The sequence below is a fragment of the Euprymna scolopes genome, chromosome 42 (assembly GCF_053919585.1).
Source record: "Euprymna scolopes isolate OS-2025 chromosome 42, ASM5391958v1, whole genome shotgun sequence".
NCBI lineage: Eukaryota > Metazoa > Mollusca > Cephalopoda > Sepiida > Sepiolidae > Euprymna > Euprymna scolopes.
The window spans coordinates 15,104,022-15,130,110 of NC_136523.1; the positions used below are offsets into that span (position 1 = coordinate 15,104,022).

At 28.4% G+C, this 26,089-nt stretch overlaps 1 protein-coding gene across 2 annotated transcripts in view; it reads left to right on the forward strand.

Moving 5' to 3' along the window:
- Window positions 1–4,359: 4,359 nt before the first annotated feature.
- The window catches only part of LOC145266931 (MYG1 exonuclease-like), a 46,036-nt gene continuing 24,306 nt past the window's right edge, over window positions 4,360–26,089 (forward strand). Inside the window, exons 1-3 of one of the 2 annotated variants that reach the window (XM_080122733.1) lie at window positions 4,360–4,497; window positions 21,472–21,612; window positions 23,657–23,752. In XM_080122733.1, coding sequence (XP_079978859.1) covers window positions 21,506–21,612; window positions 23,657–23,752 — 203 coding nt within the window. In that variant the 5' untranslated portion in view covers window positions 4,360–4,497; window positions 21,472–21,505. Of the gene's footprint in view, window positions 4,859–21,471; window positions 21,613–23,656; window positions 23,753–26,089 lie in introns of both variants that reach the window. The other variant, XM_080122732.1, reaches the window with a different exon arrangement.

Sequence of the window (26,089 nt, forward strand, 5' to 3'; positions counted from 1 at the left end):
TTCATAAATAATAAAGGAATAATAGTAAAGGTCATTCATAAATAATAAAGGAATAATAGTAAAGGTCATTCATAAATAATAAAGGAATAATAGTAAAGGTCATTAATAAATAATAAATAAATAAAATAATAATAAAAGCCCAAGGATCAAACCCTGAGGTACACCCACATTTATACCAGATGTACGACCATCGAGGACAACCTGGATTCTTCTCTTATTTAAGAAGGATTTAATTATCTTAAGTATTCATTCAGTGATACCATATGATCTGATTTACCTGAGAAGACTATCGTGCCATACCCTGTCAAAAGCCTTAGATACATCTAGGACTACCGCTCTACCCTCCCCTGCTTAGTCCAGTGTATAGTATATGCATTCAGAGATTACAATTAGGATATCTGATGTAGAACAGGCTTGCCTAAATCCATATTGTTGGTCGGTCAGAAGTTTAGCATCTGTAAGGTGATGGACTAGAGCTTGATTAATTATGGATTCAAATATTTTGGCGAAAAGAGGGAGGAGGCTAATGGGAGCAATTATTTAATAGGTCAGTTTCTTCGCCAGAATTTTTGTAAAGTGGTAACACAGAAGCAGTTTTCTAGCAGTTAGGAAAGTAAGATTCCTCAATGTATTTGTTGTAAAGTTTGGAGAGGACTGAAGCAACCTCAGCGGAGCATTTTTTTTTATAGCACAGCCGGGATGAGATCAGGTCCACATGCTTTTGAGATGTCTAGGTTTTTATGATATTGTACACCTGAGAGGGGTGATTTTCAGATCATCTAGTGTGGTGTCAGTCTGCAAAGGAAAATCAGGGAGGGAGTGGTTTGTTGCATCTAATGTAGAAGTTGAAGCAAACTGACTGGCAAACATGTAAGCCTTCTCGGTTGCTGTGCAAATAACCTCATGATTATTGGATATTAGGAAAATTGTTGATTGTCCATTATTCACTACACTGTTGTAGATTTTCCAGAAATCATGAGTTCCTAATTTCTGTGCTTCGATATGTTTTTTGGTAGTTTCAGTATATTCTCTCTTAGCTGTCACTATTTCTCTTTTACAATTACTTCTAGCTTCTATAAACTTTTGTCTTTCCTTTTTTTACAAGGTGGTTACCACTTATCAAGGCCCGGAAGCCACTCAGGGATAAGGGTTATTGCATGTACAGTACGTTAGTGAGGGGATTTAATAAAAGTGCCTATTTAAGGGGGCAGTTCATCAGGAATTTGTTTATGTTGGACTTGGAGACATCCAGGTTGTAGTTAGGTGGGAAGCAGGCAGACGGAACAGAGTTCCACAGGCGTGCAGTTCTAAGAAAGAAGCTTTGTTCATGGAATCTTTGTTTCGATTTAGGCACAGATGGTGAAAATTACTGACAGTGGTTTCAGCTAGACGGGTGTTTTTCGTAAAAGATTGGCGAGAGGGGACCAGAGATTGGAGCTCAGACGAGCACCTGCCATGGAAATAACGATAAACAAAGATAGGCTTGCAAGGTCTCTCCTGTGGGACAGAGGTTGCAGGGAAGAGAAAAGGGCATCCCCCCACTAAGCCACGAAGTCTATTTTGTACTCTGTCAAGGCAGGATAGGCTGTTTTTAGCAGCTCCTGCCCAGATATGGTAGTAGTATTCCATCCTTTGACGTACTTGGCTTTTATATAGATAGAGAATTGCATCAGTAGTGAGGTAGAAGGATCCCACCATCTTTCCAGCGACTTTGGCAACAGACTTGATGTACCTGTTCTATTTCAGATCAGGAGTAAAGGTCAAGCCCAGAAGTTTGTCAAAACATGGGGCTTCTCCAAGACGAGAGCCATTTATTTCAATTGATGCCAGATGGGGATCAGAGCGTTGAAGATGTAAGGATAGGAGTTTGGTCTTAGATGCATTAAAGGTAACCAGTCACGTCTTCCTCCACTGAACCACGCGCTTGAGATCAGAGGAGAGAGAATCAGAGAGAACTTTGTCATTTACAGCCTTTGATGTGTTGCCGTAGATGGTTGTGTCATCAGCATAGATGTCAACGAATGATTTAAGTATGTGTTTAGGGAGATCATTGATGTAGATCAGGAATAGAGTTGGGCCCAGGATGGACCCTTAAGGGACTCCAGCATTAATACTGCAGGCCTCTGATTTTTGTCCATCGATCACTACTCTTATGAGCCTATCAGAGAGAAATGATAGAGAAAACATTTCCAGTTATACCGTAGCTGGAGATCTTGTGAAGTAGGCTTTTATGCCATACCTTGTCGAAGGCCTTTGATATGTCAAGAGCAATTGCCCTAGAAAGGAAGCCTTTGTCAAGAGATTCACTAATCCTATGAGATATAACCGTTAGCACATCTGCAGTAGATCTTGCAGAACGGAAACCATATTGCGTGTAACTAAGAAGGTTATTTCTGCTGAGGCCTGTTTGTACTGGACTTATGTTGGATAAATCTGTGGTATGCATGCTGCCTTTGAGCAGTAATTTTTTTTTTTATGGCGATGAAAAGTAAATATAGCAATAATTTATTTAATTCCCCGAAATCTTGGTCAGTCAATCTGAAAAGAAAAACAAAACAACTTTGAAAATTGAATGTGACTGCAGTCACGGAGGTGGGCTGCATGTGCGAACTCGAAACCTGAGCGATGGAAGACGAGAAGGCGACGAATCAGTAGGTTCCAATGTGCATTAATTTGCATAAATGAGATTATATAAGGCCGGGAGTTAAGATGTTTGGGAGAGTCGAGCCGTTGAGTTCTCGAGAACCGGATGGAACTTGGTTAGAGCGGAGAGTGTCACCGAAAATTCAGTTCCAGGTTTTTTTTTTTCGATTTGTTTATTTTTTACAAAGATTTGTAACAAAACAGACAAAAAATAATTAGAAAGAAAAAGTCAACAGTATGTTTCTTGTTGTTCTTCACATAAAAATCTCAGGTTGCTCGAATGGCATGCCTAAATATCGCATGAATAGACAATCAGCAGGAGCAATCATGCTTTTTTTTGTACATTTGTTGTGCCTTAATTTGCTGTACATATGTAGTGACCACTACATACGGCCCGAAGAAATGTCTTCGGCAGAAACATTTTATAGCAACACACACACGTATGACATACACGCAAGCTTACAATGTCGTAATTTGCCTGTCCACACACATGTTTATAGCTAGTAGTCGTCGGGACAAAAGAGGAAGAAAGGACAAAGTCTTCAATGTACTAATGTGTTGGTGTGTGTGTATGCAGTCAGCACCAAATCTATTCAGGGTTTAACCGGCTTCCTCCAAATGGCAGTATGAAATTCACAAGCAGTCCCCAGTCGCATGTATATCCCCGTTACGGGAGATGACGATGTTAGGTTTTTGCAACTTTTTGCAGGGAGGTGCCATCGTCCTCCTACAATACAGCACCTGGACTTCCCAAATTAGTCACCCATTTTAGTAATGACCAGGCTCCACGTTGCTTAACTTTGATGATCTGTGTTGGTGTGTACGAGTATGAGTTGTATCAACGAGAGTAGTCCTGTAGAATGATAAATAAAGTACGTCGATACAACTGGTAGTTTGAAGAGAGCCATAGCTAACTCGATGTGTGCTTCTGGGCAGAGTGCAAAGAAAGAGGGCTAAAGGTTCGTGATTTCGCCTTTTATATACTCGGTCACATGATAGAGAGCTGGCTTGTGATTGGACAAGCCAGGGAGAAATGGATTTCAAATCTCAAAGTCGTGAGAAGTAGTTTCTGCCTGTTTGTAGCGTCTGTTACAGGTTAATAAATGCTCTTATTTCATCCCAATATAGCGATCTCGAGTCGTTTAAATTTATATGGATGTGGATGTCACTCTTTTTTTTAAATCTGAGATCTCGTTAAATTTATGTTTAATGGTCCCAGTTATATTCTACCACTTTCGACTTATAGCTATCCCTGCAGTGCACCTGCAACCTTGATCTCTAAAAACGACGGATTCCGATTATGAATTGGTAAACACCGACTCACACCCCAATATCCTACACATATTTTATAAAACGTCCAATAGTAACGTTTACTCAGAACAGATACTACATTTTAATCCTAGCCTAAAAGCCAAGGAAGTGTATCTTTGTTTAAGTTTCAGGCCAAAAGTCAACAGAAAAAAATTATCTGAATATCGACTCTCTCCTTCTCCTACCGGGCTGATTCTGTTCTTGCTGACTGCTAAAAAGCGAATAGTACAAAATCGTGCCTATATTCTGTTAGATATAATACTGAAAAAATTATATCAATTTTTGCATGTGTTTTGTGTAGTTTCTGACCTTTACTTGAACAACGCGTCGACAGAAGACACCTGCCCTATTGTATTTCGTTTCGTTTTAGCGATCCATATTTTAGTAAACACTGAAACGAAGTGGCTAAGCTTTTCCAACCAAATCCTCATTTTGTAAACAACCCTAAAGAAAACGAAAAAAGAAAGTTATTTGGAGAAGGGGAATTTCTTTAAAAAAAAAATAATAATAATAATAATAATAATAAAAGACAAAGAACGAATTGTAAGTTTTTTAAAATTATTTTTAAAATACATTCTTTAATGTCGAAAAACAGATTAACGTGTCTCTTTTTCACATCTAGACGTTTGCAATCTATTTTTGTATCTTTTTTAAAAAGAAAACCCTTTTTTTGTGTGTTTGCGTCCACGTGTTCTGCAAGTTGTCGGGTCGAAAAGCCGTCGGCGCCCATCGCCTCCGTTTTCCCGGGAAACCTCGTCGTTCGTCCGTCATCTCCCTTCGGTTTTTCCAAGTTTTACAAAAAGGATAGAGATCGGAACTTTTCTGGTCTCTTTAGGCGCCATTCGCACGGTTTTCAGGGTTTTAATACAAGTGAAAAAAGGACCATGTCCGCAAATAATCACAGGTAGGTTTAAACATTTACTCCACAACGAAAAAGACTTCGGTAAGTGGTCAAAAATCGGATATATAACAAATAAATTTTATCAAAGGCAAGATACGTTACTCTTCTACCTATCTGGAAAAGTTTTAATGGTTTTACTCACTTTAAAACGTGTAATTGCTTCAAAAATCATACAGTGTTTATCGATATATTTTAAAAAGAAAAATGGCGGTATGCTCGCTATTGAACACGTTAAGTTTGGGAAAATGAGTTCAAACAAACAAATTATACAAAATACTGTTAGAAACCCACCGAATATATGTCCGCCTATGTTACCGTAGCGTAACATATATTGAGTGAGTTTCTAATAGTATTTTCTATAATTTTTTTTTGATGAATGTCAAGTTTCTTTCCAACTCCCTAAAAAACTTTAAAATGAAGATTTTTATGGGTTTTCGGTGGTGCTGGAAACGAATATCACATTTAAATTTGTGGCAGATAAGTAGTTTAGGTTTGTTTTACTATCACCTCGAAGGGTTTGTATTACTGTACACATAGATTCGAAAAAGTTGTAAAAAAAACAAATATATAACAAATAAATGTTATCAAATGCAAGATAAGTTACTTTTCTACCGAACTGGTTATATTTTTCGTGTTTTTATTCAATGTAACATGTTTATTCAGCTCAAAAAAACCATACAGTGTTTACCGATGTATTGGAACATTCAAGATGGCGTGCCGTCTGATTCTCTCTTTAACACGGTAAGTTTGGGAAAAGGTGTTATAAATAAAAAACCGGTTAAAATACTGTTAAAAACTCGCTCAATATATGTTACCGTGATATAGGTTGACATATATTCGGCGGGTTTTTAATAGTATTTTGTATAGTTTTTTATTTATAACACCTTTTCCCAAAACTTACGGTGTTAAAGAGGGTGTGGAGACGCCATCTTGAATTTTCGAATACATCGGTAAACTGTATGTTTTTCGAGCTGAATAAATATGTTACATTGAATAAAAACACAAACAATATATCCAGTTAGGTAGAAAAGTAACTTATCTTGCCTTTGATAACATTTATTTGTTATATATTTGTTTTTTGACAACTTTTTCGAATCTGTGTAGTGTACAGTAACACAAACCGTTAAACGGTTAAAAATGGCGGCTGACGCTCTCTTTGACACGGTAAGTTATGGAAAGGGAGTTAAAAATAAAAAATAAAAAATATGCAAAATATTGCTAATAACCCACCGAATATATGTCAGCCTATGTCACGGTAACATATATTGAGCGAGTTTTTAACAGTAGTTTCTTTGTCTAGTTTTTTTTTATTTTTAACTCCTTTTCCCAAACTTACCGTGTCAAAGAGAAAGTCGGGCGCCATTTTAAATATTTCCAATATATCGGTAAACACTGTATGTTTTTCAAGCTTAATAAACATGTTACATTAAATAAAAACACTAAAAAAATTATCCAGTTATGTAGAAAAGTAACTTATCTTGCCTTTGATAACATTTATTTGTTTTTTGACAACTTTTTCGTACAGTAATACAAACCCATGAGCACCCACTTTTTGGCCACCTAGTAATGTTTTCATATCATAAAACAAATTTAACTGTGATATTCGTTTTCAGCACACACACCCGAAAACCGGCGCTGTTTTTTTTTTTTTTTTTTTTTTTTTTTTCTACTAAGAGATTCGTTCATTTCTCCATATCATAATTTAGGACGCTAATTATGCTGTCAGTAAATTTACAAAAACATATTTTTGTTTTTCGTTCTTTTTTATTTTCATTAGAGAACTTGTATAGTTGTTAACAGGTGCTTCTGCAGTTTAATATTTCACAAAAATTCTGTTTACATTAGGGGACGGGTGGTGTGGTGGCGGCCTCCACCTCACCCAGAATTTTTGTGAAATATTAAACGATTTTGTGTAAACTCGTTTTCCCAAACTTACCATGTTCAACAGCGAGCATGCCACCATTTGCATTTTCCAAATACATCGGTAAACACTATATGTTTTTCGAGCCGAATAAACATGTTACATTAATTAACAATACTAAAAAATCATTCAGTTAGGTAAAAAAAGTAACTTATCTTGCCTTTGATAACATTTATTTGGTATATATTTGTTTTTTTTATTTGGTATATATTTGTTTTTTGTTTTTTTTCGAATCTGTATAGTAAAACAAACCCTTTATTTTGTGCATATTCAGAAGTGGCACTTATGGCGGCAATTAAAAGTAAAGAAAATACAGAAATGTTTGTACGATGGAACAAAGATGTCCTATTCCAAAAATCACATAATTTGATCAAGTAGTTTTGGTAAATGTTTACTTTAACTACAACAGAACACCGATCAATAAATTTTTTTTTTTCAGAGGATATTAAAACCCATCGCAAATTTACTCTTTGCATGGTATTAACCCCTTGACCCTGGCACTATTTTGTGCCATTTCACCGCCTTCATTAATGCTATGCGCGAGCATGCCGTACTGTTTTCTTACTTTACTATGCATGTGCGTGCTATGTGACTTGTCACACCATGGAGGAATCTTTAGCGGACATTTAAAATAACAAGAAAGTTTTTTTTTTTTTTTAATGTGTCGCGGCCACCCCAGCACGACCCCCCCCCCCCCTGCTCAATGTAAATAGAATTTTTGTGAAATGTTAAACGGTATTATACTCGGTAAATATCGGCGCGTTACTTATGGAAAAACGGTTAATTAAACTGCAGAAGCACCTTTTAAACTACACAAGTTCTACTCCCCCCCCCCCAAAAAAAAAGAACGAAAGACATAAAAATGTTTTTGTAAACCGCTCATGAAAATTTTATTTATTTATTTATTTTTTTTTTTAGATCAATAAAAAAAGCATTATAAACTACATAACACACACAAAAAAAAAATGAACCACATATTTTTATTTATTTTTTTTTTTTTAGATCAATAAAAAAAGCATTATAAACTACATAACACACACAAAAAACAAATGAACCACATATTTTTATTTATTTTTTTTTTTTTAGATCAATAAAAAAAGCATTATAAACTACATAACACACACAAAAAACAAATGAACCACATATTTTTATTTATTTTTTTTTTTTAGATCAATAAAAAAAGCATTATAAACTACATAACACACACAAAAAACAAATGAACCACATATTTTTATTTATTTTTTTTTTTTTAGATCAATAAAAAAAGCATTATAAACTACATAACACACACAAAAAACAAATGAACCACATATTTTTATTTATTTTTTTTTTTTAGATCAATAAAAAAAGCATTATAAACTACATAACACACACAAAAAACAAATGAACCACATATTTTTATTTATTTTTTTTTTTTTAGATCAATAAAAAAAGCATTATAAACTACATAACACACACAAAAAACAAATGAACCACATATTTTTATTTATTTTTTTTTTTTTAGATCAATAAAAAAAGCATTATAAACTACATAACACACACAAAAAACAAATGAACCACATATTTTTATTTATTTTTTTTTTTTTAGATCAATAAAAAAAGCATTATAAACTACATAAGACACACAAAAAACAAATGAACCACATATTTTTATTTATTTTTTTTTTTTTTAGATCAATAAAAAAAGCATTATAAACTACATAACACACACAAAAAACAAATGAACCACATATTTTTATTTATTTTTTTTTTTTAGATCAATAAAAAAAGCATTATAAACTACATAAGACACACAAAAAACAAATGAACCACATATTTTTATTTATTTTTTTTTTTTTTAGATCAATAAAAAAAGCATTATAAACTACATAACACGCACAAAAAACAAATGAACCACATATTTTTATTTATTTTTTTTTTTTTAGATCAATAAAAAAAGCATTATAAACTACATAAGACACACAAAAAACAAATGAACCACATATTTTTATTTATTTTTTTTTTTTTTAGATCAATAAAAAAAGCATTATAAACTACATAAGACACACAAAAAACAAATGAACCACATATTTTTATTTATTTTTTTTTTTTTTAGATCAATAAAAAAAGCATTATAAACTACATAACACACACAAAAAACAAATGAACCACATATTTTTATTTATTTTTTTTTTTTTAGATCAATAAAAAAAGCATTATAAACTACATAAGACACACAAAAAACAAATGAACCACATATTTTTATTTATTTTTTTTTTTTTAGATCAATAAAAAAAGCATTATAAACTACATAACACACACAAAAAACAAATGAACCACATATTTTTATTTATTTTTTTTTTTTAGATCAATAAAAAAAGCATTATAAACTACATAACACACACAAAAAACAAATGAACCACATATTTTTATTTATTTTTTTTTTTTTTAGATCAATAAAAAAAGCATTATAAACTACATAACACACACAAAAAACAAATGAACCACATATTTTTATTTATTTTTTTTTTTTTAGATCAATAAAAAAAGCATTATAAACTACATAAGACACACAAAAAACAAATGAACCACATATTTTTATTTATTTTTTTTTTTTTAGATCAATAAAAAAAGCATTATAAACTACATAACACACACAAAAAACAAATGAACCACATATTTTTATTTATTTTTTTTTTTTTTAGATCAATAAAAAAAGCATTATAAACTACATAACACACACAAAAAACAAATGAACCACATATTTTTATTTATTTTTTTTTTTTTTAGATCAATAAAAAAAGCATTATAAACTACATAACACACACAAAAAACAAATGAACCACATATTTTTATTTATTTTTTTTTTTTTTAGATCAATAAAAAAAGCATTATAAACTACATAACACACACAAAAAACAAATGAACCACATATTTTTATTTATTTTTTTTTTTTTAGATCAATAAAAAAAGCATTATAAACTACATAAGACACACAAAAAACAAATGAACCACATATTTTTATTTATTTTTTTTTTTTTTAGATCAATAAAAAAAGCATTATAAACTACATAACACACACAAAAAACAAATGAACCACATATTTTTATTTATTTTTTTTTTTTTAGATCAATAAAAAAAGCATTATAAACTACATAACACACACAAAAAACAAATGAACCACATATTTTTATTTATTTTTTTTTTTTTTAGATCAATAAAAAAAGCATTATAAACTACATAACACACACAAAAAACAAATGAACCACATATTTTTATTTATTTTTTTTTTTTTTAGATCAATAAAAAAAGCATTATAAACTACATAACACACACAAAAAACAAATGAACCACATATTTTTATTTATTTTTTTTTTTTTTAGATCAATAAAAAAAGCATTATAAACTACATAACACACACAAAAAACAAATGAACCACATATTTTTATTTATTTTTTTTTTTTTAGATCAATAAAAAAAGCATTATAAACTACATAACACACACAAAAAACAAATGAACCACATATTTTTATTTATTTTTTTTTTTTTTAGATCAATAAAAAAAGCATTATAAACTACATAACACACACAAAAAACAAATGAACCACATATTTTTATTTATTTTTTTTTTTTTTAGATCAATAAAAAAAGCATTATAAACTACATAACACACACAAAAAACAAATGAACCACATATTTTTATTTATTTTTTTTTTTTTAGATCAATAAAAAAAGCATTATAAACTACATAACACACACAAAAAACAAATGAACCACATATTTTTATTTATTTTTTTTTTTTTTAGATCAATAAAAAAAGCATTATAAACTACATAACACACACAAAAAACAAATGAACCACATATTTTTATTTATTTTTTTTTTTTTAGATCAATAAAAAAAGCATTATAAACTACATAACACACACAAAAAACAAATGAACCACATATTTTTATTTATTTTTTTTTTTTTAGATCAATAAAAAAAGCATTATAAACTACATAAGACACACAAAAAACAAATGAACCACATATTTTTATTTATTTTTTTTTTTTTAGATCAATAAAAAAAGCATTATAAACTACATAAGACACACAAAAAACAAATGAACCACATATTTTTATTTATTTTTTTTTTTTTTAGATCAATAAAAAAAGCATTATAAACTACATAACACACACAAAAAACAAATGAACCACATATTTTTATTTATTTTTTTTTTTTTTTTAGATCAATAAAAAAAGCATTATAAACTACATAACACACACAAAAAACAAATGAACCACATATTTTTATTTATTTTTTTTTTTTTAGATCAATAAAAAAAGCATTATAAACTACATAACACACACAAAAAACAAATGAACCACATATTTTTATTTATTTTTTTTTTTTTAGATCAATAAAAAAAGCATTATAAACTACATAACACACACAAAAAACAAATGAACCACATATTTTTATTTATTTTTTTTTTTTTTAGATCAATAAAAAAAGCATTATAAACTACATAAGACACACAAAAAACAAATGAACCACATATTTTTATTTATTTTTTTTTTTTTTTAGATCAATAAAAAAAGCATTATAAACTACATAACACACACAAAAAACAAATGAACCACATATTTTTATTTATTTTTTTTTTTTTTAGATCAATAAAAAAAGCATTATAAACTACATAACACACACAAAAAACAAATGAACCACATATTTTTATTTATTTTTTCTTTTTTTAGATCATTAAAAAAAGCATTATAAACTACATAAGACACACAAAAAACAAATGAACCACATATTTTTATTTATTTTTTTTTTTTAGATCAATAAAAAAAGCATTATAAACTACATAAGACACACAAAAAACAAATGAACCACATATTTTTATTTATTTTTTTTTTTTTAGATCATTAAAAAAAGCATTATAAACTACATAAGACACACAAAAAACAAATGAACCACATATTTTTATTTATTTTTTTTTTTTTAGATCATTAAAAAAAGCATTATAAACTACATAAGACACACAAAAAACAAATGAACCACATATTTTTATTTATTTTTTTTTTTTTTAGATCATTAAAAAAAGCATTATAAACTACATAACACACACAAAAAAAAAAATGAACCACATATTTTTATTTATTTTTTTTTTTTTAGATCAATAAAAAAAGCATTATAAACTACATAACACACACAAAAAACAAATGAACCACATATTTTTATTTATTTTTTTTTTTTTTTTAGATCAATAAAAAAAGCATTATAAACTACATAACACACACAAAAAACAAATGAACCACATATTTTTATTTATTTTTTTTTTTTAGATCAATAAAAAAAGCATTATAAACTACATAACACACACAAAAAAACAAATGAACCACATATTTTTATTTATTTTTTTTTTTTTTAGATCAATAAAAAAAGCATTATAAACTACATAACACACACAAAAAACAAATGAACCACATATTTTTATTTATTTTTTTTTTTTTTAGATCAATAAAAAAAGCATTATAAACTACATAACACACACAAAAAACAAATGAACCACATATTTTTATTTATTTTTTTTTTTTTTAGATCAATAAAAAAAGCATTATAAACTACATAACACACACAAAAAACAAATGAACCACATATTTTTATTTATTTTTTTTTTTTTTAGATCAATAAAAAAAGCATTATAAACTACATAACACACACAAAAAACAAATGAACCACATATTTTTATTTATTTTTTTTTTTTTAGATCAATAAAAAAAGCATTATAAACTACATAACACACACAAAAAACAAATGAACCACATATTTTTATTTATTTTTTTTTTTTTTAGATCAATAAAAAAAGCATTATAAACTACATAACACACACAAAAAACAAATGAACCACATATTTTTATTTATTTTTTTTTTTTTTAGATCAATAAAAAAAGCATTATAAACTACATAACACACACAAAAAACAAATGAACCACATATTTTTATTTATTTTTTTTTTTTTAGATCAATAAAAAAAGCATTATAAACTACATAACACACACAAAAAACAAATGAACCACATATTTTTATTTATTTTTTTTTTTTTTAGATCAATAAAAAAAGCATTATAAACTACATAACACACACAAAAAACAAATGAACCACATATTTTTATTTATTTTTTTTTTTTTAGATCAATAAAAAAAGCATTATAAACTACATAACACACACAAAAAACAAATGAACCACATATTTTTATTTATTTTTTTTTTTTTAGATCAATAAAAAAAGCATTATAAACTACATAAGACACACAAAAAACAAATGAACCACATATTTTTATTTATTTTTTTTTTTTTTAGATCAATAAAAAAAGCATTATAAACTACATAAGACACACAAAAAACAAATGAACCACATATTTTTATTTATTTTTTTTTTTTTTAGATCAATAAAAAAAGCATTATAAACTACATAACACACACAAAAAACAAATGAACCACATATTTTTATTTATTTTTTTTTTTTTTTTAGATCAATAAAAAAAGCATTATAAACTACATAACACACACAAAAAACAAATGAACCACATATTTTTATTTATTTTTTTTTTTTTAGATCAATAAAAAAAGCATTATAAACTACATAACACACACAAAAAACAAATGAACCACATATTTTTATTTATTTTTTTTTTTTTAGATCAATAAAAAAAGCATTATAAACTACATAACACACACAAAAAACAAATGAACCACATATTTTTATTTATTTTTTTTTTTTTTAGATCAATAAAAAAAGCATTATAAACTACATAAGACACACAAAAAACAAATGAACCACATATTTTTATTTATTTTTTTTTTTTTTAGATCAATAAAAAAAGCATTATAAACTACATAACACACACAAAAAACAAATGAACCACATATTTTTATTTATTTTTTTTTTTTTTAGATCAATAAAAAAAGCATTATAAACTACATAACACACACAAAAAACAAATGAACCACATATTTTTATTTATTTTTTCTTTTTTTAGATCATTAAAAAAAGCATTATAAACTACATAAGACACACAAAAAACAAATGAACCACATATTTTTATTTATTTTTTTTTTTTTAGATCAATAAAAAAAGCATTATAAACTACATAAGACACACAAAAAACAAATGAACCACATATTTTTATTTATTTTTTTTTTTTTTAGATCATTAAAAAAAGCATTATAAACTACATAAGACACACAAAAAACAAATGAACCACATATTTTTATTTATTTTTTTTTTTTTAGATCATTAAAAAAAGCATTATAAACTACATAAGACACACAAAAAACAAATGAACCACATATTTTTATTTATTTTTTTTTTTTTTAGATCATTAAAAAAAGCATTATAAACTACATAACACACACAAAAAAAAAAATGAACCACATATTTTTATTTATTTTTTTTTTTTAGATCAATAAAAAAAGCATTATAAACTACATAACACACACAAAAAACAAATGAACCACATATTTTTATTTATTTTTTTTTTTTTTTTTAGATCAATAAAAAAAGCATTATAAACTACATAACACACACAAAAAACAAATGAACCACATATTTTTATTTATTTTTTTTTTTTTAGATCAATAAAAAAAGCATTATAAACTACATAACACACACAAAAAAACAAATGAACCACATATTTTTATTTATTTTTTTTTTTTTTAGATCAATAAAAAAAGCATTATAAACTACATAACACACACAAAAAACAAATGAACCACATATTTTTATTTATTTTTTTTTTTTTAGATCAATAAAAAAAGCATTATAAACTACATAACACACACAAAAAACAAATGAACCACATATTTTTATTTATTTTTTTTTTTTTTAGATCAATAAAAAAAGCATTATAAACTACATAACACACACAAAAAACAAATGAACCACATATTTTTGTTTATTTTTTTTTTTTTAGATCAATAAAAAAAGCATTATAAACTACATAACACACACAAAAAACAAATGAACCACATATTTTTATTTATTTTTTTTTTTTTTTTAGATCAATAAAAAAAGCATTATAAACTACATAACACACACAAAAAACAAATGAACCACATATTTTTATTTATTTTTTTTTTTTTTTTAGATCAATAAAAAAAGCATTATAAACTACATAACACACACAAAAAACAAATGAACCACATATTTTTATTTATTTTTTTTTTTTTAGATCAATAAAAAAAGCATTATAAACTACATAACACACACAAAAAAAAAATGAACCACATATTTTTATTTATTTTTTTTTTTTTTAGATCAATAAAAAAAGCATTATAAACTACATAACACACACAAAAAAAAAATGAACCACATATTTTTATTTATTTTTTTTTTTTTTAGATCAATAAAAAAAGCATTATAAACTACATAACACACACAAAAAACAAATGAACCACATATTTTTATTTATTTTTTTTTTTTTAGATCAATAAAAAAAGCATTATAAACTACATAACACACACAAAAAAAAAATGAACCACATATTTTTATTTATTTTTTTTTTTTTTAGATCAATAAAAAAAGCATTATAAACTACATAACACACACAAAAAAAAATGAACCACATATTTTTATTTATTTTTTTTTTTTTAGATCAATAAAAAAAGCATTATAAACTACATAACACACACAAAAAAAAAATGAACCACATATTTTTATTTATTTTTTTTTTTTTAGATCAATAAAAAAAGCATTATAAACTACATAACACACAAAAAAAAAATGAACCACATATTTTTATTTATTTTTTTTTTTTTAGATCAATAAAAAAAGCATTATAAACTACATAACACACACAAAAAAAAATGAACCACATATTTTTATTTATTTTTTTTTTTTAGATCAATAAAAAAAGCATTATAAACTACATAACACACACAAAAAACAAATGAACCACATATTTTTATTTATTTTTTTTTTTTTAGATCAATAAAAAAAGCATTATAAACTACATAACACACACAAAAAACAAATGAACCACATATTTTTATTTATTTTTTTTTTTAGATCAATAAAAAAAGCATTATAAACTACATAACACACACAAAAAACAAATGAACCACATATTTTTATTTATTTTTTTTTTTTAGATCAATAAAAAAAGCATTATAAACTACATAACACACACAAAAAAAAATGAACCACATATTTTTATTTATTTTTTTTTTTTTTTTAGATCAATAAAAAAAGCATTATAAACTACATAACACACACAAAAAACAAATGAACCACATATTTTTATTTATTTTTTTTTTTTTAGATCAATAAAAAAAGCATTATAAACTACATAACACACACAAAAAACAAATGAACCACATATTTTTATTTATTTTTTTTTTTTTAGATCAATAAAAAAAGCATTATAAACTACATAACACACACAAAAAAAAATGAACCACATATTTTTATTTATTTTTTTTTTTTAGATCAATAAAAAAAGCATTATAAACTACATAACACACACAAAAAACAAATGAACCACATATTTTTATTTATTTTTTTTTTTTTAGATCAATAAAAAAAGCATTATAAACTACATAACACACACAAAAAACAAATGAACCACATATTTTTATTTATTTTTTTTTTTTTAGATCAATAAAAAAAGCATTATAAACTACATAACACACACAAAAAAAAATGAACCACATATTTTTATTTATTTTTTTTTTTAGATCAATAAAAAAAGCATTATAAACTACATAACACACACAAAAAAAATGAACCACATATTTTTATTTATTTATTTTTTTTTTTTTTTAGATCATTAAAAAAAGCATTATAAACTACATAACACACACAAAAAAAAATGAACCACATATTTTTATTTATTTATTTTTTTTTTTTTTAGATCAATAAAAAAAGCATTATAAACTACATAACACACACAAAAAAAATGAACCACATATTTTTATTTATTTTTTTAAAACTTCATTTCAAATGACTGCTTAAAGATTCCTCCGCGATGTTATAAGACACTTCACTACACCCGTTCGCACGTGGACGTATCATGTAAGAAAAACGCTATCGAAGGTGGTGAAATGGCACAAAATAATCCCAAGGTCCAGGGATTCATACCATGCAAACGGTAAATTTGCGACGGGTTTGATTATTAGATTCGAATGTGAACGATTTGGATGTAATCAAATTTAAAACAGAATGAAATTTAAATTTCCATTCTGTTTTTACAACAACTGTATAACAGAGCATCCTTCGCAAGTTTTACCTATGAATTTATGGGATCAGTGTGTATTGTTGTATAACCTCCAAAAAGGGTTTATTTTGAAAGCCGTTCTTATAGTGGAGAGGTTAGTGGGTGTCTATTTCAAGATGGTCAAGCTGATCAATTTAGATCCCACAGTTCTTGATGCTCTAGTGACCTACGATGAAAGCTGGATCTATTGCTGTGACCCAGAGACCAAGGAGCAGTTTCCAATGGAAGCATGCTGACTCTCCCAGACCCAAAAAGGCGAGACAGAGCAAATCCACCCAGAAACTTATGATGATCCCTTTTGTTGACAGCACAGGTATGATCTACATGCAATGAGTTCCCACTTTGGCAATGTCTTCTATGTAATTGTTCCAAGTAGTTTAAATGTTGAATCTTTAGGTAGTTCTTAGCCATGGCAATCTATGGTTGAAAAGGTTCTTACATTGAGAAGATTCTCATTTTTAATCCCAACCCACCCAACTAGCAGCAAAATTCCACCTCTTCACTGTAGAAGGCCTTAGATACTAAAAGATTCTCTACTCTGATAACTTTCCTCGGTTTGCTGGCCTTTGGAATTTCCCAAACTGTACCAACATAAGAAATTAAAATGTAATGTAAACAAACATCTTTTTGACCAAATCTGACTCCGCTTATAGTAGCCCCTTACTATTCAGTAGCAACATGCCTTGTGGTGAAAAAAAAAAATAAGGAAATAAATAATAAAAAAAAAAATAATTAAATAAATAATAAAAAAATAATAATGAAATAAATAATAAAAAAATAATAATGAAATTAATAAAAAAAAATAATAGTGAAATAAATAATAAAAAAATAATAATGAAATAAATAAAAAATAATGAAATAAATAATAAAAAAATAATGAAATAAAAAATAATGAAATAAATAAAACAATGAAATAAATAATAAAAAAATAATGAAATAAATAATTAAAAAAATTTTTTTTAATAATGAAAAAAATAATAATAATGAAAAAAATAATTAAAAAAAAATAATGAAATAAATAATTTAAAAATTTTTTTTAAATAATGAAAAAAATAATAATAATGAAAAAAAATAATTAAAAAAATAATGAAATAAATAATTAAAAAAAATTTTTTTTAAATAATGAAAAAAATAATAATGAAAAAAAATAATTAAAAAATATTTAAATAAATAATTAAAAAAAAATTTTTTAAATAATGAAAAAATAATAAAATAAATAAACACAATAAAATGTTTCTGAATTTTTTAGATGAGGCTTTGTTATTTATACTATTTAGATTCTTCGAACTGTTTTTATCTTGAATGTCACGTTCACAACATTTGAGTCGATTTAACCTCCAACCTTCTTCAGGTGTATCTTGGTGAACTCTTGAAGTAAATAAAGGGTTCTGTTTGAAATTCTGTGAAGATTCCTGAGTTCGACAGAGACATTCCAGAGTGCAATAAGATACACGTGAAGAAGGTCGGAGGTTACATCGACTGAAACGATGTGAAAATGACAGTCCAAGTATGAAGTACTTTATCCACTACGCCAAATAACACACAAGATGAGAACAGTAGTCCTGTGAATTCAGATAATACAAAACCTGAGACAATTATTAAAAAAAATATTTAACTCCTTAAAACCTATAGTCACATTGACTTTTTACTATCAAAGGAGAATATGAATATTTTAATGTTATCTATATCCTATTTCTCTTTGTTTCCACTTTTTCTCAGAAACTACTGGGCCGACCTGGATGAAATTTTGTATGGACCTTAGTTATGATGAGGTGCAACGAACTAAGTATTATGGTATCCGTTCATCACACAATAATGGATTAATAGGGATTAGTATTTAATATATTATATTTCTCTTTGTCCATCTGTTTGTCCGTTCCATTTTTTCTCAGAAACTACTGGGCTGACCTGGTTGAAATTCTGTATGGACCTTTGTCATGATAAGGTGCAGCAAAGTATTATGGTATCCATTCGTCACACAATAATAGATTAATAGGGGTTAGTATTTTTTCGACTATTGTTCTCATCTTCACAACGTTTCATTCGCCTCCGACCTTCTTCAGGTATATCTTAGTGAACTCCAGAAGTAAATAAAGGGTTCCGTTCGAAATTCCGTCCAGATTCCCGAGTTCAACAGAAACATTCCTGAGTTCGCCCAAATACACCTGAATAAGATCGGAGGTTACATCAACCGAAACGATGTGAAAATGACAATCAAGGTGAAAACAGTATTCCTGATATATTTTACGACTGGGCAATACTGGGCGGCTTGCTAGTATAAGTATATATATATATATATATATATATATATATATATATATATATATATATATATATATGTAAAGTGAAAATGTGTATGTGAGGACACTTAACTCAATGAATTTCGGATCTACAGACTTGAAACTTGGTATATAGGGTATTCAGATATGTGGAAAACTTTTTAATCAGTTTTACCTGGGGGGAAAAAGAGCTACTAAGGGGTCAAAATTGAAAAATTGGTGCTTGGGGATCATCAGATTTTTATCCGTTTGTCAACTGTTTCATGAATGCGCATGCATGGTCCTGAAACATGACAGCTTCTTTGTTAAGAATATGTACGCTTGAAAACACTTTATGTCAAGCTGCTTTAATAATCTAAATCTAAATGATAAAAGAAGATAAACTTGAACCTGAAGCGATTTCTGTTGTTTGCAAATCTATGTCAGCCACAAGATCAATATATATATATTATTCCTTAATTGGCATTCATTTTTTGAGATGAGCATTATATATTAATTTACTTTTATTTCGGACTATTAGTCTCATCTTTATTAGTTGTTGTTTTTTGATCTTTTTATTGGTTTGTTTATTCACAACATTTCGGACAACTATTCCTCTGGCCTTCGTCAGGTGGTAACCGCGACGGATAGGAACTTCGAATCTCCTAACTGCATTCTCAGCCATCACTGCCATCCGTAGTTGTTGTCGTCTCACCACATTTTTGACTAATTAACCTCTGGCACGCTTTGGGTGGGATTGAAACCGCTATCTTCAGACAATGCTCATCTGGAACCGTAGAGATTCAACGGCTCTATCAACTGCGCCACGGGCCCCGAAGGCCAGAGGAATAGTTGGCCGAAACGTTGTGAATAAACAAACCAATAAAAAGATTAAAAAAAACAACAACTAATAAAGATGAGACTAATAGTCCGAAATAAAAATAAATTAATACCACAAGATCAATGTTCTGTGGTTTAAATTTGAAAGCTGACTCATTCCGTTCTTCCGTGACCGTCGCTAAATTTATTGATGACGTTTCTGTGGTTGATCTTATCATCTCGGGGTGACAAAACAAATTAGAGATAAGATATGGCATGATCTCTGAAATATAATTTTAGCATGAATACGTCTCGACGACGATAGAACCGATAACAAATTTCAAAGGATCAAATGAAAACATGTTAAAGGGATGAAATCTTCTGTTTTAAAAATTTAAGACTTTTTTTCAATAAATACGCCTGAGATTTTTAAAAAAAATTTGCACAAACATTAGTCATGGTGAACTAGAACAGACTTTTGGGGATCACTCTGATTGCCCCCTCCCCCTCTCCCAGGGAGCAGTACAGGCATAATATTGTCCCAAAATCGTTTGTCTGTTTGTTTGTTTGCACTTTTTTCGATAAATACGCCTTGGATTTTAAAAGAATTTTGGGGTTTGTATTACTGTACACATAGATTCGAAAAAGTTGTCAAAAAACAAATATATAACAAATAAATGTTATCAAAAGTAAGATAAGTTACTTTTCTACCAAACTGGATATATTTTTATGTGTTTTTATTCAATGTAACATGTTTATTCAGCTCGAAAACCATACAGTGTTTACTGATGTATTCGAAAATTCCAGATGGCGTCTGATTCTCTCTTTAACACGGTAAGTTTGGGAAAAGATGTTATAAATAAAAAACCGGATAAAATACTGTTAAAAACTCGCTCAATATATGTTACCGTGACATAGGTTGACATATATTCGGCGGGTTTTTAATAGTATTTTGTATAGTTTTTTATTTATAACACCTTTTTCCATACTTACGGTGTTAAAGAGGGTGTGAGACACCATCTTGAATTTTCGAATACATCGGTAAACACTGTATGCTTTTCGAGCTGAATAAATATGTTACATTGAATAAAAACACAAAAAATATATCCAGTTAGGTAGAAAAGTAACTTATCTTGCCTTTGATAACATTTATTTGTTATATATTTGTTTTTTGACAACTTTTTCGAATCTATGTGTACAGTAATACAAACCCAAATTTTGCATTTCATCATGGTGAAAGTAAATTTTTCACTCATGGAGGGGGATCCTTCATAAACAAGTACTGCAAAGTTGACAAAAATCTACCTTGTTTTATATTGTCTTTAAAACAATTTTTTTTTCTGATCCAAAAGTTTATCCTTATTTTTTAATCAAACAGTGCAAAAGACGAATCTGAACCTAAGAAGAGCAAGATGACCAAAAAAATCGGAACACATAACGGCACATTTCACGTTGACGAAGCGCTCGCCTGCTTCCTCCTTCAGTTGCTTCCGGAATACAAAGATTCAACAATTGTAAGGTAAGTCAGAAAATTCTCTTGTTTCTGTAAAAAATTTTTATGGCGGCAGTTTTTAACTTTTGTGTTCTTATTCTTTAATTAAAAATATGACTTAATTCCCCTTCTTTTAGTTGTTAATTTTTATTTGTATATTTTTTAAAATTATACAAAACTTCATAACTGCAAGGGAGTTTTCTTATTCTTTGATTAAAAATGCGACTTATTCATCTTCCTGTACTTACCTAGCATTGCCTGGTATACCTTGAAGTCATTTTAGTTTTTAATTTTTATTTGCTTATATATTTTTTAAAATTATACAAAAAAAGAATAACAATTTTAGTTGCAAGAGAGACAACTCCTCTTATTCTTTAATTAAAAAAAATGATTCATTGCCCTTCCTGTACTATCCTAGCATAGCCTGGTGTACTTTGAAGTCATTTTAGTTTTTAATTTTTATTTGTTTGCATGTTTTTAAAAATTATAAAAAGAAGAAATAAAAAAAAATAGGAAAAGTAGATCTAGCGAGATCTAAGTGTAGTATGTCTTGTAAAGCTACACTTAAGTTAACTTGTCATGTAGGAGAATCCCTTCTATACTAAAGCAATTTTTATTTTTGCCTACTTCCTGAGTGGTCTTTTTGGGGGACTGGTTTTCCCCCACATTGCAAAAATACCTTATCACATTTTGTTTTCGTGAGGAGGCCTCATGTTTTGACAAGCTTCTGGGCTTGACCTTTGCTCCTGATCTTAAATGCAACACATACATTAAATCCGTTGCCAAGACCGCTGGGAAAATGGTGGGATCCTTCTATAGATCCAGTAGATATCTCACTGCTGATGCAATTCTCTATCTATATAAGAGCCAGGTACGTCCAAGGATGGAGTACTGTTGCCACATCTGGACAGGAGCTGCTAGAAAGGACTTATCCTGCCTTGATAGAGTTCAAAATAGACTTCGTAGCCTTGTGGAGGATGTCCTTTTCTCTTCCCTGCAACCTCTTTCTCACAGAAGAGATGTTGCGAGTTCGTCTCTACTTTATCGTTATTTTCATGGCAAGTGCTCGTCTGAGCTCCATTCTATGGTCCCCCCCCTGCCAAACTTTCACAAGAAACACCCGTCTAGCAGAAAACACTATCACTAGTTTCCCCCCACTCTTTATCTGTGCCTAAACCTAAACACAGATTCCATGAGCAAAACTTCTTTCTTAGAACAGCACGCCTATGGAATTGTCTTCCGCTTTTCTGCTTTCCAGCTGACTACAATATGGTTGGTTTTTTTTTTTAATTTTTGGAGAGGAAATGGTTTTAATGAGTTTTAACTGATAAAGAGCAACTATAAAGGGAGGTAATTCGTTTTTCATTAATGTTTTCGATGATGATGATGATGATGTTTTTTTTTGTTTTTTTTTTGTAAGACTGGACATATGGACAAGTAAATTAATATTAAGATTATTTACTATCAGTCAAAATTCCTGTTTTAGAAAATAAACTTTTTATATTATGCTTGATTGTCCGGAAATACACCCACATTTTCATTATGAACTGACAATACTCTTCTCATTGGTATCATTGTGAAAGTCTGGATGCCAATATTCAATTTTTTTTTACAGAATCTATTAAAAATAGAAACATCAACTTATGTATGAATCAACATTTGTATACTACCCCACCTCCTCTGCATGCACTGGGGCAATGTTTCATTTCCGCTTGCTTCAATCCTCAGTTAGGAAGAGGCCCAGAGGTTTCGTCAACTTAGGCTTTTAGGTAACCTCTAACCTTGAGGGCGTCGTTCAAGTTCATCAACTCAAATACCCTCTTCGTTATCTAACATTCACGCAAGTTAATTTATGGCCTTTTTTTTGTGTTTTCAGAAATTGTTCTCCAAAACTAAAATGTACGTTTCTGAATTTTGGGGATGAGGATTGATTATTCATATTTGGATTCTTCGTCTGGAATTTTATTTTCACAATGTTTTTGTCTAACCGCTGACCTTAAACTATGTATAACAGTTGTTAAACATAATTATAGTGTAACTTATTGGTGTAATTTCTTACGCTTTCTTACAGGACACGAGACCTCAGTAAATTGGATGAGTGCGATATTGTTGTTGATGTAGGCGGTGTATTCGATGAGAAAAAATTGAGATTCGACCATCATCAAAGGTAAGATATATTTTATTTCATTAAAAAAATCAGGATGATGGCAAAATAAGAATAAGCATCATATATATATATATATATATATATTTCTGTGGAAAAAAGATTTTATCAATTATATTTCACTTTTTATACATACAAATCCTTAATTTAAGAAGCTCAATGTGATTACAGAGCATATAATAAATGAAAAATATCTATATTCCAAATTTCATGATGTTGACCATATTACAATTTATTCCTTTAACTCAGTTGACATTTACAATTCTTGACAGTAACTGTTTCGTAGTTCAAAATCATTCATTTAATTATTATATAAATCAATGGCATAAATGTAGTCTACATTGCACTGTAGAGAACCTACTGCTGATTTTATCAAATTATTTTCATATATAACGGCTTGAATTAAAGTATAAAATGAAAAAGTAAAGTATCATGGTTCAGTTGTGCTCTACACAGAAACATTCATTTTGAACGTGCCCCTGTCATATTAAAAAAAAAAAAAAAACTACTATTGATTTGTAAATGTCATGCCTTTCGGCTTGTATGGTAAAAAAAAAAATTCTCAAATGCACTTGTGATGTTAGTCTGTATAAGGGTCTTAACTTTGGTCAAAATCGCCTGTTCCTTTTTCCATCGAATACATTCTGATATAAAATCTAAGAACACTACCAGGCATGTAAAGTACATTTGTGTGAAATTTCATTAAAAAAAATAAGCTTATAATCCAATTTCATGATGTTGACCATCTTACAATTTATTCCTTTAATTTAGTTGACATTTACAATTCTTGACAGTAACTGTTTCGTAGCACAAAATCATTCATTTAATTATTATATAAATCAATGGCATAAATGTAAGATAAAAATAAGATAATTACAACTTCTCTTCCAATTTTCGGATTTTGTATTTTATTTTATTTTAGGTGGTTGATAGTTGCTATTTCTTCTGATGAGTTAAGAACAAAATAGATTCATTGATTTGATATAATTAAATGAATGATTTTGTGCTACAAAACAGTTACTGTCAAGAATTGTAGGTGTCAACTGAATTAAATATAGACTTTTGTCATTTATTTGTTATATGCTCTGTAATCACATTGAGCTTTTTAAATTCAGGATTTGTATATATAAAAAGTGAAATATAATTGAAAAAATTTTTTTTAAAATCATATATTCACAGACATTATATATATATATATATATATATATATATATATATATATTCTGAGGTTATTGTTTTCCAGAGGTTAAGTAACCAATAAAGTTTAACAAAGTTAATACAAGAGTGCTCAATACCGAAGTAAAGCAAGGCACACTCTTATTTGTTTTTACATAAGCAATAATATTTTGCTACACAGTCATGAGCATGTTTCGGCTGTATCGCATGAAGAGGTATCTAGTTACTGGTAACTAGCTGACTGAAACATGCTCATGACTGTGTAGCAACATATTGCTGCTTATGTAAAAACAAATAAAGAGTGTGTGTTTATCTATATATATATAGAGAGAGAGAGAGAGGGAGACAGGGGGGATCGGTTTACTTAATGTAAATAGTAAAGCCTGTTGGTTCACAGTTCAAAAATCTGATTTGTTGACTAAAATTAGAATAGTAGATTATTATTGTTATCGTTAAGTTGTCAAGCACTTGAATCCAAAAATAAAATAAAAATTAACATTTACTATATCGATAAAAGAAAGAACGTTTAGACTCTTAGATATTAAAAAAAAAAAAAAAAAAAAATTTATTTTACAATTTTACAGGGTATAGCAGAAATATGTCCCCCGTTTTAAACTTCCAACTATATGTTGCTAATGAACTAATGATGTTTTCGTTTAGTTAATAACTTTTTTTTCAGGTACCCCTCATCAAACAACATGGTTTGGATTGGTGCACATCGTGCTTTTACTGTAGAAATGTCTTTAAAGAATGGTGAATCTGTAACTGGAACACTGAGAGTTTTCCGAGTTCCTTACAAGTTAAGACTGCATGATGGTGTTCCAGAGAGAAAGCAAATACAGCTATGCAATGCAAATTTCAGAGCTACAGGTTCGGCACTTAAACCTGGAAGGCCTCGAAGCGCTCGAATGGTAGACAGTATTCAAACCGTGAGACTTTCTTTTACTCAGTCTCCTACATGGGCAAGATCAAAGTGTAGTATCTGTTCTCTGATACATACACAGCGATAGGCAGTCGTGTTCTGGCGACACATTCTCGTGCCCGGAGAGCTTGTTGGGTAGCGTTCTGTCCGCACCCCCACTTTGTCTGTCTTTCTCTGCTCTCCCCCCTCCCCCACGGGGGGGGATCCGAGCTGATAATTTACGACCTTCCCGCGAGGGAGGG